At 36.1% G+C, this 18,435-nt stretch overlaps 1 protein-coding gene across 1 annotated transcript; it reads left to right on the plus strand.

The window, feature by feature from the left end:
• Positions 1-9,652: 9,652 nt before the first annotated feature.
• Positions 9,653-17,885, plus strand: LOC306885252 (gasdermin-E-like). Its single transcript, XM_079441662.1, has 10 exons — positions 9,653-9,947; positions 14,064-14,274; positions 14,414-14,606; positions 14,769-14,925; positions 15,372-15,492; positions 15,705-15,833; positions 16,002-16,129; positions 16,484-16,823; positions 16,911-16,984; positions 17,098-17,885. Exons 2-10 carry the CDS (start codon positions 14,067-14,069, stop codon positions 17,311-17,313), a joined length of 1,566 nt encoding a protein of 521 aa, XP_079297788.1. The 5' UTR covers positions 9,653-9,947; positions 14,064-14,066; the 3' UTR covers positions 17,314-17,885.
• Positions 17,886-18,435: the final 550 nt, after the last annotated feature.

An 18,435-nucleotide genomic window follows, 5' to 3' on the forward strand; every position in this document is an offset into this window, starting at 1 on the left:
GATGTAACTGTGTTAAAGATGATGTGCTGTTCTGATCTAGAAACGCTCTTCATAAACTGCAAGCCGTTCTATTCGCCGCGGGAGTTCTGCTCGTTCATTCTCGTGAGTGTTTACAGTCCCCCGCACTTTTTCGGGCAAGTGTGTTGGCATAAAGGTTTTCAAGAGCCGGTGTGAATAAATATAGATTTAAATTAAAAGAGACAGGATAGTCTGTTGCATGACCTGATGTTTTATTCGGACCCAGAAGGCGAGATGAACATCACGGAGCGCTGAACGCTCATTACATGCGGTGTGTGTTCATTCATACTCGAAGCCGGAGGGCGCGCTCGCGCAGAATGTTGCACCAAGAAATTCCTAATATATGAAATGGATAAATACAGAAAAAAACGACGAGTTTGGATTTGCGATTGCGACTGGTTTATTTGTGTTTTTCAAGTCATCTAGTAATAAATAAAGTATATGAACAATACAGTGCTAATTGACATAGCATTCGTTACAGAAACTATTCTGCCTCATGGGACAAAAAAAGTGATGGTAGTAGGCCTATATACACAAATAATTATTATTGGTTATTGTCCAGCAGTGTATCTGATTTCTAAGCCAATTAAAAGCTAGAAATAAGAGAAAAAATTTAAGTTGCCCAGTCAAGAGTTTTTGAACATTAAGATATTAAATGTTTTTTAAAGAAATCTCTTCTGCTCAGAAAGCCTGGATTTATTTGATCCAAAGTAGGTCAGCAAAACGGTACAATTTTGAAATATTTTCACTATTTAAAACAACTGTTTTTTATTTGAATATATTTAAAAATTTAAATTACTCCAGTCACACTATCTCTCAGAAATCATTCAAATATTCTGATTTGCTGCTAAAATATATATATATATATATATATATATATTATTATGATGTTGAAGACAGCTGAGTAGAATTTTTTTCCAGGTTTCTTTGATGAATAGAAAGTTCAGAAGAACAACATTTATCTGAAATAGAAATCTTTTGTAACATTATAAATGTCTTTATCTCACTTTATCATCACAATTTAAACCATCCTCGCTAAATAAAACTATTAATTTCTATAATTTCTTTTCCAAAATAAATAAAATAAAATAATAATAATACTGACTCCACACTTTTGAATGGTATCGTGTATAATGTTACATAAGCTTTTTATTTCAGATAAATGCTGATCTTTAGATCTTTCTATTCATCAAAGGATCCTGAAAAAAATTACTCAACTGTTTTAATAAATAATAATAATTAAAAAAGGTTTCTTAAGCAGCACATCAGCATATTGAGCTTTATTGTCATTCCGCTACACGTGGGGACATGCAGTGGAACGAAATGTCGTGTCTCGCAGGACCACGGTGCTACATAAATACAGACATACAACAATGAAGTAAAAAAAACACTATAAACCTATACACTACTAACAGATTTAACTATAAGTATACTATATATAAGTATTTACCCTATACAAACTAAAAGAATAAAGGATAAAAAATACAACTATACGAATGCTTCACATAAATATTACCCTATACAAACTAAAAAATACAAACTATACGAATGCTTCACATGTGACTCTGAAGCCTGGAGTAATGCTGAAAATTCAGCTTTGATCACAGAAATAAATTACATTTTCCAATATATTCAAATAGAAAGCAGTTGTACATAGTAAAACTGTATTTTGGATTAAACAAATGCAAACACAAGTTGTGTTTGTTAACATAATGTAGTGTGAACTAACATGAGTAAACAATGAACAACTGTATTTTCATTAACTAACATTAACAAAGTTTAATAAATAGTGTAATAAATGCATTGATCATTGTTTGTTCATGTTAGTTAATACATTAACTAATGTTAATAAATGGAACCTTATTCTAAAGTGTTACCATTTTTTGTTATTTGTCTTTAAGTGTTTTTATATGCTTAGCTTTTATTGGCCAAAATCAACAAAGCCAATTCTGTCTTCTTTGAATTTTCTGAACCAATCAGGATGTCTTCGATGGGTCACGTCCTCTCCTGCAGCAGGTGTCCAGTGAGAGTCGAGGGTCAATCCCAGAATCCCTGTCAGAGTTCTTTGACGCTAAAGAGTATCTTCTGTCTGGCAGATCATCTGAAAATGAGGTCAGAGAGGTCAAGTAGTCAAATCACAGATTTGCATGAATCATGTGTCAGTGATTTAAAATTGTAAAAAAATATATTTTGCATAAAATGTATTTTTCTGATCAGGTGTCCGATGATGATTCGTACATCAGTGATGTGAGTGACAGCGCGTCAGTAGAGTATTGCAGGAATGAGAACGGCATCACAAAGGAGATTTTAAGTGAGGCACTGTCTATATTCACCTTTATGAAGCTTCACCTTTCTTTACAACCATTGTTAATGTTGTGTGTGTTTTGTGTCTTCAGGTAATGGCATTGACTGCGCAGTGATGCGGCGAGACCGTTTGCCGAGTTCACGCATGAACGAGAGCGTGAATCTGTGGAGTATTCTGCGTAGTAACATCGGTAAAGACCTGTCGAAAGTTGCCATGCCTGTTCAACTCAATGAGCCCTTGAACACCCTGCAGAGACTGTGTGAGGAAGTTGAGTACTGCCACCTACTGGACACCGCTGCAAACACACACGACCCACACATGCGCATGGTGAGAGCAATCAAATGAGTCATTATTTACTCACTCTCATGTCATTCTGTATGACTAAGTTCAAAATTGTTTAAAAAAAAAAAAGTTGACTCAAAAATGTAAATTTACTGAAAATTAACTCTCAGGCCATCCAAGATGTAGATGAGTTTGTGTCTTCATCCAAACATATTTGGAGAAATTTAGCATTACATCACTTGCTCACAAGCAGATCCTCTGCAGTGAATGGGTGCCGTCAGAATAAAAGTCCAAACAGCTGATAAAAATATCACAGTAATCCACACTGATGTGTGTTTGTAATAAACAAATCCATTTTTTTTTCTAAAATTTCTTCTATCCATACTCATTGCTTTCTCTGGTGAAAAAGTGGTCTTGTCTGAATCAGGAGAGAAATATGTGCAAGCGCGATTTATAAGTGCAAACAAATATGCTGGTGGATTTTGAGAGGACAAAAAAAGTGGACTTTTTCAATGGAGGAAACATTATAGATTATGGATGGTAACGAAGCGATGCTTTAAAGTTAATACACCTAAGTAATGGACATGCAGCTTTTCACTTCACAGGATAGTAACTGATGGAATTAGAATAGAGAATAATGTGTTGCTTTTATCAGCTGTTCGGCCTCTCATTCAGACGGCACCCATCCACTACTGAGCAAGTGATGTAATGCTAAAGTTCTCAGAATCTGTTCTGAGGAAGAAACAAACTCATCTACATCTTGGATGCATGGCCTGAAGGCGAGAAATCTATTCTAGAATAGAAGAATCTATTCTATTCTTCTCTGTAGGTGTATATAGCAGCATTTTCTGTATCTGCATATGCGTGTTCGTTCACTAGAGCAGGAGGAAAACTGTTTAATCCTATACTGGGAGAGACATATGAGTGTCTCCGGCCAGATAAGGGCTTCCTCCAAAGAGAGGAAACTCTAAGGGGTAAGGGACTCTTATGAACACAAAGATGCTGCTGTGTTGAGTGCGTCATGAGTTTCTGTCCGTAATTCTGTTTCTATAATTCAATCAGACGCGCTGAAGACGACTCTTGGATGAGCAATGGCACTTACTGGGACCTCAGGAATGACCCTGGCTTCAGCAAACTAGAATTCCCTGTGCTCTGGTGACCACCAGTGGATTTGTCATTGACTCTTCCGTTTCTGCTCTGGCTGTATATAGATCCCTGCTTATTTGTTATTTTATGCAATCCTGCTGAACACTGTGGGTTTTAATGTACCATGCTTATGTTGATGTTTTTCTATTGGTATCTTGGTTAAACAGACACATTTAGTAAGTACCTCTGGAAAGACATTTATGCCTTACTTGTCAAACTGCCTAGTTGATGGTTAGATGCAAATGCACTGACCAATGACTTTTGTAGGTGTCTGGATATAATTAGTATATTATTAATTAATCAAGTCAATTAAAAAAAAAATCCTCAAACCGAATCAATAAAAATAAATGACACAATATTAAGGCTGATTAAGAATCTTAAAGAACAAACACTGACGTTCACCTTAAAATAAATAAAAAATATTTTTGTAAACTAAGCCTATATTTAGGACCATTATAGGTTTTGTGCATTATGACATTTTTTATTGTCATTTTCATTACTGTAACGTGAAAAAGATGATGTATTTAATTGGTAAAGTGTTTATACAACATGATGGTATTTGTTATACTACCTTTCATTGTTTTTCTTCTTAAATCAACACAAAACATTATATAAAAGAATCAAAACTATTACAGTAATGAGAATTTAGGGTACTTATTTGTCATGAAAATAATGTCGACTGGCAAATAAAAAAAATCTTAGTCCTAAAAATAGACTTGATGTTCTTTTATACAAAATATCATTTCTTATTTATTTGTTTTGTTTTATTAAATAGTAATTGAGTTATTTTGAGTGACCTGGGCTGAATGTTGTAATGAGATTTACACCAGGAGAGTTCGTACAATAAGCGTTTGAAAGTCACAATTCATCCATTGCTGACTCAATCACTCCACTTTATAATCAGGGAATATAGAAATAAAAAATATATATTCATAAATATTTGTGCACATACTACTGATTATTTATGCATATTTAAAGGGACTTAAATTCGTTAATAATAGAAAACTAATATAACAGAAACTGATTATGCAATGCATGGTAATTTTGGGTTGTGTACATTCTTGTCCTCCTTTTCTGTGTATGTTTGTTAAAGAGAGCGACTGATAGTCTACATGTGCTTCTTGGTGTGGCTGTTACACTTGATAACCGTTCTGTTTCACTGTGGGTGTGGCGTTTCAAATGTGGTAAATACAACATTTCTTTCAAGAATTTAAGCAAACTGAGGACTGTTGCTTTCAGAGGACTGGGAATGGATTGCATCAGTGTATGACTGACCACATGTTTTGTTGCACAATAAATGTAGTGAGCACAAATCTAAGAAACCTTCCCTGTTTTATTATACAGACGCTTTTGGATATTCACTTATTGCTTAACTTTTATGACGATGGTCGATTTTTTTTAACTTTATTTATTTTACAAGCTTGAATTAGTAGGAAAAGATATTAGAATTAAATATCATGATGAACTTTGAAGGTATTGTTAGCAGGGTTTACTAGGAACTTTGCTTTGCCATTGAATGGCAGGTAGGATTTTGTAACACTAGAAAGATCCCCTGGATGATTTTCATTCAGTTTTTTTCATTTCATGAACACATACACGCACAATGAACGTCACTGGTGTTTTCCTGACCAGGAAAATTCATGTTTGACTGTGATATCCAAACTAAATTATGAAGCAATGACATAAACCAGTGTTGCAACAGCTGCCAAATCTGAAAAAGGCAAATCGATGCATCTGAGTTGCTATTTGAAGCGTTCAAATGTTACATATTGCACAGAAGTGAAGAGTAGATGAGAGTTCACACAGCTAGAAGGTATAGGATATATAAATAGTGAGCACATTCAAGCAACCTGATCACAGCTTCCCTTATGATTGTAACAATGTGTAAATTCCCACGAAAGCTAAGAGCTCTCTGTAAATTTTTAACCCTGTGAATTCCTTTGCACAGACAGTCGGATGTTCTAGTTGAAGAACTTGATTACCATTCACTAACTTGTGTAGCCTAGTTCAGGCAGGTTGAGTGCTAGTGTCATTAAAGAAAAAGAGATTATAACGAATTACAACAAAAATGTACTAAATAAAGAAAAAATTGCATTTAGGCTAACCAATTTTGTGCATGTAATCGTTGTCACTTTGGCAAAACATGTGGCAACCCTTGCACAGTAGTAACAGTAAGCAGAGCGTAAGCATCTTTTTTCACCACCCATGTTAACAGGTTAGTGTCACGGTTCATAGAATCACTGTCTCATCCTTGCTTGTCTGTTGTGGTGTGTGGTGTGAGTGGGTGTGTCTAAGCTCGTGATTACGGGCTGATCTGCCCCAGCTGTGGCTCATTACTGGGGCTATTTAAGATCAGCTAATGTTCCTTTTTTTGTCAGATCCAGAGATTCTCTGTGTTCCAGTTCGGCCACTCGTTCTGTTCCTGTTGCTTTCTGGTCTCTGCCCTGGATTCGACAGCTGGACTTGGCTGTCCATTGGCTGCATCCCTGCGCTCGTTTTCCATCCACACTGTGCACGAGCTCCGTCCCGACTAGTGACTTTGTTTGCTCTCTCAATAAACTGTTGTATATCCGCAATTGAATCCTTTCTCTTGATTTCATAACAGTTAGGGCTCTTTTTCTTTTTTGACTCCAAGGCTCCTTCTGTCCACATCGATATTCAGAAAGTCTCTAGTCCTGGGTATGTTACTACTAAATAAAAAATAATCTAAAATAATTACAACCAAAATTTAAAAATTTTGTTATAGTCAGTGACTTGGGAGGGTACTTTGGAAATGTAATAGGTTACAGATTACAAGTTACCCTATTTAAATGTAACAAGTAGTGTAACTATTTCAATAACCTTATTAATGTAATGTAACTAATTACATTTGATTACTTCAATATATTTCTAAAGAATGTTTTTAACTGTTAATTATTTTCAAGCATTTAAACCACTAGCAGACCTACTCTACTGATTACAGACCCATATCAAGTCCTCCCGTGGACCTCAGAGGATGTCAACCCTCAGACAGCATACAGAATTACCAAATTTTGCCATAAGTTAAAGTATAAAAATATATTGTAGAAACTTGATTTCCTGTAAAGCTGATTTGCAACGATTTGTATACTTTGTAATTGTAAAAAGCGCTATACAAATACACTTGAATTTAATTTAATTTAATTATTGTCAGACTTTTCAAAATCCTTCATCACTTGAATTAAGATTATAAAAATGCAATTTTAAAGCACAGCCAGCACACAATCAGGTTTTAGCACATCTTTTTATTCGTTTAAGGTTAAATACAGATTTAAAATCATAAGACATAGCCTATAGTAGTTTAATAGCTATAGGCCTACTGTTTTTAAAATCTTTCTATAGCTGACAGGAAACAGTGAATCTTAAATATATATATATATATAAATCCAAATAAGAAATAAAACAGTTGTCGAATAAGCATGTGTCCTATTCTGTGTCACAAACTCCTGAACACTGGTGTCTCATATTTTAGAGCAGTCAATGCAATTGTTTAAAGAAGAGATGCGACTGAGACGTGTCCTTGAGAGCCCAGAGAAAGAAAGAAATCAAAATCAAAAAGAAATCAATCAAATCAGTATGTGCGTGAAAATATTCAGATGTAACCCCCTTTGTAATCGTCAACATTTTCATAAGTAACTGTAGGGGGCTATTGGATAGAGAGTTGGACTTGTAACCCGAAGGTCGTGGGTTTGAGTCTCAGGTCCGGCAGGGATTGTAGGTGGGGGAGTGAATCAGGGCCGTAGCTAGAGGATTGGGGGCCCCCTGAAAAAATATTGATATGACCCCCCCCCCCACACACACACACACATATCATATACTGTACAATATACAAGCATGGAGGCCCACATATATCCTAATAGGTGTTTCTTACAAAATAACAAAACAGTTAACAAATAAATGCATATAAAGTTTTTTTACTGAACATCAGCACAAGAAAAATATACACAAAAATAAAACACATATTATAACAAATAAATAGCAACAGTAAAGCAAAAAAACAAAATTTTGATCACTAATGAACACTGAAATAACTATGAAAATTATGCAAATCGTTCTTATTACATCAATTCTATTGTAGATGTATATCGGTTTGCTTGATCTTTAAACTTTGATGACATTTCAGGTCACTTCACCTATGAACCGAAATCCCATTGTCTGACTTTTTTGTAAGCAAGGTCACTTATGTCTTTGAAGTCCAGCTGTCTGCTTAGCTGGCTTTCAATTGAAAGTCGGGCAAGGCTATTAAACCTCTCCTGAGTTTGGGTAGACCTGAGATGACCTGAGAAGCTTCAACTTGCTGAAAGCCCTTTCTGCACCAGAAACAGAGACAGGTAAAGAGCAGAAGATGCGCACTGCAACTCACACTTCTCCAAAAATGCTCTGGAGCTGCATCCTGTAAATTATACGGCAGCCCTACCAGCAATATAATAATTTTTCCTCACCAGCCTGTTATAATTCGTAAATCAAAAAGTAAAAATTCAGAAACAGATAATAATGCAATCTAATACTCATTGTCTTCATTTAGATAATACATGGTGCTGCATAATATATTAGGCTATTGAACAAACAAAGCTAGCAACATTTCTTCTTGCAAGAGCATTGTTTTGCATTCATGTTTTCTTGACTGTAACACAGCAGGTAGGTCTGTAATGCTTGTCATAATGCGTCGTGACTGGTGACAGTTTTTTTCTGTTTGTTATACAAATCAACTATTTACAGTCGTGTAAAAAAAAAAAAAAAGACTGGGATTTTGACCACGCTATGCGGTCGGCGGCCGATACGCGCCAGTAGCCTAAATAAAATTATGTCATGGAGGCTGCGGTGGTCGATAGTTTACATGACAACATACTAACCTGTCTAAGGTCTTGATAGACTGGGATACAGCAGTTCTCCTGGCCTCTCTCTCCTTCTTTTCATTCTGTTTCTGGTAACCTGATTTATGTTTTCTTTTCCCCGACATTGTCAGTCAGCATGTACATCGCTAACTTCATCTGACGTCTCAACTCTGATTGGTTGTCTTGTTCACGATCTGGGGTGGGACTTCTGAGAATACTTCGTATTAGACTAAGCCATTTTTCGGGAGGTTAGAGGAGCAGATATTAGAACATTTCTTTAACCAAATTGTATGCTTTTTTGTGGTTTTCATAATATCTCAGTTATACAACTAATACAATATTAGAATTATTCACAGAACAAGTGAGTATGGGTCATCATACTTGGCCACTTCCTTTTCCGTTAGTTACATTTATTTTGTAATTAATTATGCAATTCCTGTACATGTGACTAGTTACTCCCCAACACAGTTTAAAGTTAAATGAATGTAAAGAACAGCAAGGCTGACGGTGTTCTGACACACTTCTTGAAATGCTGTTTCACTGGACGCGTGCAGCTTCCGCCTTGCGTGCGTAAGGACAGAAGATTATGTGCCACTTCCGCTCAGCTGTTTATGTTGTGTGAAACCTGTGCGACTCTCAACATGGCATTTTCACTCGTCATCTGCACAAAACATGTCCTACTTCATCATAACCAAAGCTACTCGTTTATAGCCTACAAATAACCCATCACCTCACCATATCCCAAGTTATTTTATCATCGTCTATTTATTTGTTTGTTTGTCATTCTGTACGCTGCATTCAGTCAAAAACATTATTATTAAACTGCTAACAAAGTATCCCAACGTTTGATCACGGTTTTATGACAATATTAATTTTAACTAATCTAAATATGTGTTAGTTAATTTATTAGACAAGCCACCAGACTAGCTACTAAACTAAACCTCGCATTAAAATTCACTCGCTTTACTTCGGCCGTTAAAAATCAACGAAAGGACAAGTCTGTGCTTGTCCCACCGATTATTTATAGTTGCGTTCATATGATTCCGATTACTGAACCCAAACTTGAGCCAGCAGCAACCAAAATATTAAATCTGAAGTTCAGCACCGCCTCCTCCTCACAGACAGTCCAGTAAACGCGATGCTATTACGTGTGAGGGGACTTTCCCTACTGCAGCCGAGGAGACGTTTAAATGTGCGTGCACTTGCTTAAGTTTTGCACTTTCTGACACGAGAACAGTACTGTGTTGACTTGTCTCTTAAAAAAATAATAATCTATCGCTGTTTCCGCTCTCTTTTGGCTGTGGATCTACAGCGCATCACCAACAAACTCTTAACAGCGGCAGGTGTGTATTTATAAACAAATTAAAACGATTTATTTGGTCTAATCTTACACTTGATCACAAGATTTAATGCTTGACTGAATGACTTTATGTAATAGTACTTAACAGTGCCCATGTTCATGTAATGTAAAGCCAGTGGCAAAGATCTGGAAATGAATGCTGTTCTGTTGTGACTAAAGTTGTATGAACATAATCTAGTCTGTTATGCTCCATCTTTCTTCGTCCTCCTTTCCGTATTAAACTGAGTGTTGTTATGTTAACCTAGTTTACATTAACATGCATATTTGAACTACTTTCTGACTAGAATAATATGCTATTTTTTGGGGTAAGTGTAACATTATTTATTACTCTTAAAGGCATAGTTCAAGTTCTCCCATTTACTCACTTTAATTTTGTTCCAGTTATTTAAAAAAAAGAAGACTGTGCTGGTCTTTCTTTTATTGCAATTGCAATTAATGAAGACTGATGTCAAGCTTCAAAAGAATGCAAAAGCACCATTGTCAATGTGCAGCATTTCTTTCATGTTTGTTAGAACAAATAAGGTCATACAGGTTTGGAACAACATGAGATTAGTGAATAATGACAGAATTTCACTTTTAGGTGAAAATGAGGAGCCTCAAAAGGATATTGGAAGCAGAGAGTTTAACATTATTCATAACTCTGTAATGCTGTTTAATAAACACAATTGTCACTACAGCTTCATTGGCCCATTGTCAGGAGAGTTTCACTGACTGGAAGCCCTTGTAACATCTACAAGCCACCATCTGTGCACAGATGCAGACAGTACAGAGTTCCGGCATTAAACTAGATGTGCAGTCCGATAGGCTGATGATACATGGCAGCAGAGATGTTCACAAGTCTTTAACTTGGAGTCTGAGTCAAGTCTGAAGTCTTTAACCTAGAGTCCGAGTCATGTCTGAAGTCTTTGTCGCTGGAGTAGGAGTCAAGTCTCAAGTCTTTGGTCACGAGTCTGAGTCGAGTCTCAAGTCATTTAATGGCTTGCTAAAAAAAAAAAAAAAACATTCAGAATCCTCATGTACTGAAATCTTCGGCTGTGTCCAAATTCAGGGTCTGCATCCTTCGGAGTACTCATTTGAAGGATGTTACGTCACAGCGCCGCGACGAAGGCTGTCCAAATTCGTAGGATCCTTCAAATGCGGCCCACAAATACGTCCTCCTTTTCCCCGAATTGGAAGGATGGGTGTGGTGGATCCTTTCCCGTCCTACCTATCCCATAATTCTTTTCGGCAGAGCGTAATGGCGGACGAAGCGAGCGGTAGCGGAGTGGGAGAGGAGTTTCTCTGACAAAACAAGCTAAAGTTTATGCTTCGGCTCAATGAATTTGTAGGAGAAATTAGTAGAATACTTAAAAACAAATAAAAATAGGCTATAATGGCTTACCTGGATGTGACTGTCTTGTAGTCTGATATAAAAAACTCTCCGACAACGAGCAAAGAAAGTATTTAATTTATTTAATTGCTTTATTTCTTCCAAAAGAATTAAAATGAGGAGAATAACTCTTTGTTTGTCCATTTTCCCGCTTCTTGCTTGGCGCTGTCATGGTTGCTAGGCGACAGGATATGAGCAACGGGTAAGGGAGGGAACTGAAAGAAGGGTAGACTGTCCAAATTCACAAACACCGACTTCCGGGTTTTGCGGACGTCGGAGGATCCCTCCTCCTTCAACCGGGTAGGAAGGATCCTAAGGAGGATGCAGACCCTGAATTTGGACTCAGCCTTCATATTTACAAAGTGGTTTTATAGGCTATAGACAAAATATATGATCTATGATCTGCTTTGTAAAAAAAAAGAAAAGAGGTGTTAAAATGTAAGGTTAATGTACGTCCAGCCTGTTACTAATGTTTTAATCCATTATGATGTTCAAAACTGTTTTTCTATAGGCTAATCAAATTCTATAATAAGAGTGTGATCTACCATGACACATAAGGAAATATTTGACACAGATATTACAAAACCATAAAAATTAATTATTTCTTTATGACATAAGTCAGGGGTATTCAATTAAAGTTCCAAGAGGCATGGCCTCTATATTTTCTTTCAAGCAAAGGTCTGGACAAAACAAATAGATAAATGAATAGCTACATTTTTACATGTATTGTATTTTTACATTTAGAGACATGAGAGGCCATGAGACAAAAACAAATAATGTTTCTGTTCAGGGTTTTCCTCCTGAAATCTATACTCAAAGTTTCAAAGTTTAAGTTCCATCCTAGCCATCTAACAACAATTTCCCCAATTATAATTAGGACTACTTTTTTAGGCCTAAATGTTATTCAGAACATTTAAAAGGACTTGTCACATGTGGTTTGAATAGTCACGAGTCATAGGTTATAGATAGATAGATAGATATATAGATAAATTGTAAGACAAATAACAATATTTGCAGCATTGTTTTTTTTCTGCTGTGTTTTAGTGAAAGTAATCTATAATTTTGCTGCTCACCATGTTTCTGTTGTTGTTTAGATAACATCGGCAGCTCTTGAACTTGGCGCCGGCGCGCGTCCGGAGAAGGAGAGCGCACGGAGCTAAAAGGGCTTGAATAAAGTGTGTTTGGCTTTAGATAAAAAATACTAGAAGATATAGCACTGAAAAATATTTACCATAAACGACCCTGAGCCGAGTCATGTGATCCGCTCTACTGTTTTGACGTGCTGCTCACTTAAAATGGTGCTGCTGTCACGGCTCGCGGTCAGGATGAATGCCGAGGTGAGGATGCGGTCCACCTTTTGAAAATCAGTTCTTTAAGGATAAAAGTTCGAAACTCGAGTTGCTTTTGAAATATTCACGAGTCATTTTCCTCGAGTCGAGTCAAGTCTGGAGTCATTTCAAGTCCATCTCTGATACATGGGGCAACGTTTTGAGCAATGCTGCCGGGCAACTTTGGGCAATATTGCCATCAATAGGGAACCAGGTGAGACACAGGGCCCACGGCATATCTAACATATCCAGATAGAACTTTGTTACCCATTCTCAGTTGGAAATTGCCCAAGCAACATTGCTCAAAACAAGCTGCCCAGCAAAGTTGCTCAAGAAGTTGCCCTATGTATCATCAACCTAACTCAATCTGACCTAATTACATCATTATCACATTGCACAGCTGATTGGTTCTCTCCTATATCGGTAGCCAATGAGCTCTCTGCTCAACATTCAAATATATGACTAATGGGTGTTGTAGCAGTTTCGCAGCGTGCTTCAGAAACCCTCCACCTTCCCCAGCTCCACCTGTATAGATCTGCTACGAGGTGATACGTGTATGCTATGGGGTTATTTCATGAATGATATATTTCAACCCTCTACAATGCGAGTAAATCACTCACATATGCGACTAATCATCACTCTGGACGACTACATTCTGGCTAATATTATCCAATGGCTAATAAATTCTCAGATTTTACTCGCCAGTGTGTGAGTTGGAGGCTAAGTATTAGTTTAGCACAGATATATTTTCGGAGTATATAATATATTATTAACGGAGTTTTGCTCTCCGTCAAGCGATTTGTAATATTGCTGTCGCTTTGGTGAGAACAGAGAGCGCAAGAGAGAGTCTTACATACGCAGAATTGATGCACTACATATAAACAATATTCTTTGTTGTATTTTCGTGTCAAAATAACGGAGTTCCTTTGGATTTTTTCAGCTTTTAAGAACTGCCGGGTTTTCCTGTAGTGGGCGGAACTAATTCCCAAACGACATTCTCATTGGCTGGTGCTCACCTATTATTGTCCCTGTTTTGATTTCAGCGAATCAGTTTCAGTGAACGCACACAACCTGATTAATATTCATGAATCCAGCAGCTCGTTAATCCTTAGTGCGTTTTATCCGGTTCTTATTAGCAGAATTCGTATTATTATTATTGTACTTCTCACTAACCACTGTGTGCACATTTTGGTGTGTGTTTTTTTTATGATATTTTTGTGGTTTCACAACTAATAAAGGATTATGTAATCTAAATTAATGTATATTTGAGAATTAACAGCAATTAATTTACTGCTTTTTATACAGTTTTATCCATCATGAGGAGCCATGCTTGAGAAAAGTCAGTGAAAGTGTTAACTTTTTCCACTATGGTTTAATACTCTCTGTTTATGTGTTTGTGCAGAGGATGTTTGAAAGAGCAACAAAGAAGCTGGTCCGACAGATAGATCCAAAGGGTGCTCTGATTGCATCTTCCAGCTTAAATGATTCCAAAAAACTCCAGCCCCTTGCAGTGGTGCAGAAAATCCAGAAAGTCTGGTTCTGGCAGAAAACTAAATACAAACCCACAGAATTCAAAATCAATGACCTGCTGGAAGGGGATCCAATTAAACCAGGTAAAGTGCATAATGGATGAGTATCTCAGTATGTTCTCAGTAGAAAAGGTGATTTTTCAATCCATGGCCTTGCATGCCTAAATGGCACTGTCTTGCGTCTGGCCTTTTTTAAATTAATATCTCTCTATGTTTTGACCAGTGTGTGAGGAGGAAGAATTTGTAAAGTTTGAGGGAGAGTACAGAAACTCTGTCGCTGGAACTGTAGCGGTGGGAGGTTCTGCTGTCTGCATGAATGCAAATGGACAGGGCACATCGAAACTTTGTTTATCCCTCGGGACACTTAAGAAGGAAACTGTGGACATTCCCAAACTTCTGAAGTGCACTACAGGAAGGTCAGAGAAAAACTATTTTATTTATATATATATATATATATATATATATATATATATATATATATATATATATATATATATATATATATATATATATATATAATATATATATATATATATTATATATATATATTATGCTCTTGAACTTGGTGACTCCTGTAGGAAATTGGACCTCACAGGCTCTTTTTTCAAGAAGCCCACCCCAAAAAACAAGACTTTTACCCTCCTTAAAGAGCGAGTTTTAACCACCTGCGACTGCTTAATCTCCTACACCGAACTGGAGAAGGCCGGCTGCCAAGCTGCAATTGGTTGTACTGAGGTTTGTAAGAAGCTTGTTCAGGGATTGAAAGCTAATGAGCAGGAGTTTAGCTTCATTAATAAATGTCATTATCATATCATATCAATAATAAATCTGCTTTTCTGACTCAGTGTTGTTATTGGTAACTAAACTATTTAAACAATTTTCATTAATTTAATATAAAGCTAAAATAAAATATAATTATTGGATGAATATTGAAACTTAAAACATAATTGAGAAGCACTAAAATGACTCAAACCGAAATTCAAATAAATTAAAGCTATACAGAAATAAAAACTGCACTAAATAAAAACAAAATAGCACAACAAAACTACTAAAACTAAAATTAAAATAAAAACTGAAAATATAAAAACAAATGCTAATTCAAAATATGAATAAATAATTGTATCTAAATAATATAACAAAAAACACACTCACAGAACTGTTTTTTTGGGGGGGGGTTTCAGATGCACATGAAAGACAGCGGTAAATATCAATATGGCGCTAAGACTGAATTTCACATCCCACCGGGCACTGTGATGGCTTACAGTGTCGTTCAAATGACCATCGAAAGTGACGGCTACTTTGGTCAGTGACATTTACTGAATATGGCTGAACAACATTACAGTACCTTTTGATTATTTATAACATGTTTCAACAAATATTACGTTCATTATTATTTTTTCATTTATATGTATTTTTTATTATTTTATATTAATTATAAAAACAGTTGTTTTAATAATACATATACATGTATTTGGGCTTTCCATGTCTGAGTTTTGATTTTTGTGTGAGTTTAGATTTGTGCGTTGGGCCCAGTGGGGTGGAATCAGATGATATTTCCCAGAATCCCATTCCCACTTTCTCAGAGGTGGATGGTCAAGGGCCACTGATCCAGGAAGGTTTCCCACTTACTACTCTAAAAAAAGGTGTGTGTTTCAGTTCCTTTGTGTTCTGTTTAAGTAGCTGTGCAGAAGCAGAAGTAGGATTTATTTCTCTTTCCCTTTAAGTTCCTAGTTCTTAGGATATTGCTATTCTAATAATAAGACCCTTTACTGAGAGTCATTTCAAGATGTATATCTGTGGTCTCTTTGCAGCACTTGCAGATGTTCAGGCTGGATTTTGTGCATTGGCTGACTTGTCTGCTGAAAGCCGTTCTTCCATCCTGCTCCTGTTGAGGAAAATTCTGACAGATCGATCTGTCTTGTCAGCTTTGGTGGATAGAGTGAGTGATAATGCTTGCTAAATCACATACAAAAATTGCAGAAGGATATTGTGAAATTGCATAAATGGGTGATTCCTTCTTTATTTTCTGTCCTCTAGGATGATGCCTTTTTCCTCCTTTTAAGACACTTAAAATGATACATGTTCCATAATTTCTCTATTTTGTGCTCAGCCACACAGATTTATTTCTCCTGTATATTAAATTAGTAAAAAGTGTTAGTTAGAACATCTTTAAAAATTAAACAACTTTCATTTTTCAAGATTTCAAAAATTACACACATATGAAACCCTTTGTCCCTCTTTATATCACTTATATTTATTTTTCTCTGATCTCATTGTCTTTTTAATCTTTTAGCTTGAGGTGTTAAGCAGCGGTGAAGCTCCCTGCTTCTTAACCAGCGAGTTGTCTGAAGAACAGAGTCAGAATATTGGTGCATTTTTAGACTTACTGAAGTGTGACCAACTTGACAAGATGTCATCAACGTCATTGTCAACTTATAATGGATGTCAGATATCAACAGCCAATCACAGCGATCCTTCCTTGGCATCTGAGTTAAATGGATCAAGCTCCACACCAGAAGAAACGAATGGATGTCACACAGCCGTATCCCATGAGAATGGATGCTTAACAAAAGCAAGCAGGCAGAGCAAGGAGCTTATGTATGCCATGCACATGCTGATGAACGCTCTTGAGGGTTAGTAGTACTATACCTCAACTCAGTGGTTTCTTATGCATAGAGACTCTATCTGTATTCACTCATAAACTTTATTGTTCAATTCAGAGCTGACGGGCGCTGGACTGGACCTGCTAGAGCCGTTCTGCACTTCTGAAGGTCTCCAAAGTCTACAGGGTTTAGTGAGTTTGAAATTGTTGGATGCTAATTCAGATTCTGCATGAATGCTTGATAAAAATTACATTATTTATTCAGTTTAATGTAATTTAATCCTTTTTGTTATCTGTAAATTTAGGTAATTCATCTGACTACTAGCGATATGCCTCTCTGCAAGGATTTCCTCCAAAATGACAATGACTTCCACAGAGTGGAGGAACTTTTTAAGTCATGCAATGTTTTGCTAAGGAAAGAGAATGACACGTTGACCTCAGAAATGACCTGTAGAGAGGGATTCCTCCCTATGGTTCTGTGCATTGCCATCCATGGCCTTGCATCCTTTGTTGCTGCATGACAGTAGTCATGTTTACCTAGTTACATATTAGTTAATGCAGAAATTACTCGCTTCAGTTTTAATGTTCCTATTGTACCTTTATTTTCCAATTTCAGTTTTTATTTTCCAAAACTAAAATAAACTTTTCTTTTATTACAGTGAAATTGTAGTAAAAATGTCATTTAAAAAACTTTATGAAGACCTTTATTGTTCTCTAAAACTGATTTCAGTTTTCAGATCATTTATAGATAGCAACATTAATTTAGTATTTCTTTATTTGCCAAGTATAAAAAGGATTAGGATTCTAGGATGGAAGTTCATCAGATCTTTTTGTAATACGTTTGATAATATAACATTTTTATTGTTATTTTGTGTTACTGCATCATTTTGGCATTTAACTTTTCAGATTTTTCAAATAATAATATACTCATCACTGCATTTCAGCGATAATTTATTACTTATGTAAAATAAATGACATTATGCAAATACATTTATTGTTGTGTATCTCTCTACACATCAGGTGTGAATGCAGCGATTTTCTCCAAAAGCTTCTGTTTGGTTGCATCATGCACTTTTTCAATTATTATTAAATGAAAAAGAGGAACAAAGAATAACAATGGTCAGTCTGTTTATTGCCTTGTTGTAACGGTCTTGTTGACATAGAGACAAAAATACATTTGGCAGAGAGGTCATGAAATTCTGGGACAGAATTTGAAAGACATTCAAGAAAGAAGAAACAAGAAAACGATCAACAGGACTATTTGTTCGGTTCTTTAATGTACTGAAGATAAGACACAGACACAACGTGCAGCCCAACGTTGTACAACAGACAAAACCGGTGAATGAAATATTACAAAACACTATAAATAAAACAAACTTCACACATTGATATTAATTTTTGCATAAAAGAGATTTAATGCATCTCGTTTGGATATGAAGAGAAGCATATAAACAGTTGGGAGATCAGGGTCTATGTAAACAGTATTATGGTTCCTGGTTTTAGGATCTAGAATGTTCTAGAGGAGCCCTTGGCCTGCTACACTCTGTCAGGTTAGTCCTTCATTTGAGTATAAATCAAAACATCACAACAGGTTCAGGTACTGAAATTTTAAAAAGGAGAAACATGTAAAAACTACAATAATA

This window comes from Barbus barbus (genome assembly GCF_936440315.1).
Source record: "Barbus barbus genome assembly, chromosome: 19".
NCBI lineage: Eukaryota > Metazoa > Chordata > Actinopteri > Cypriniformes > Cyprinidae > Barbus > Barbus barbus.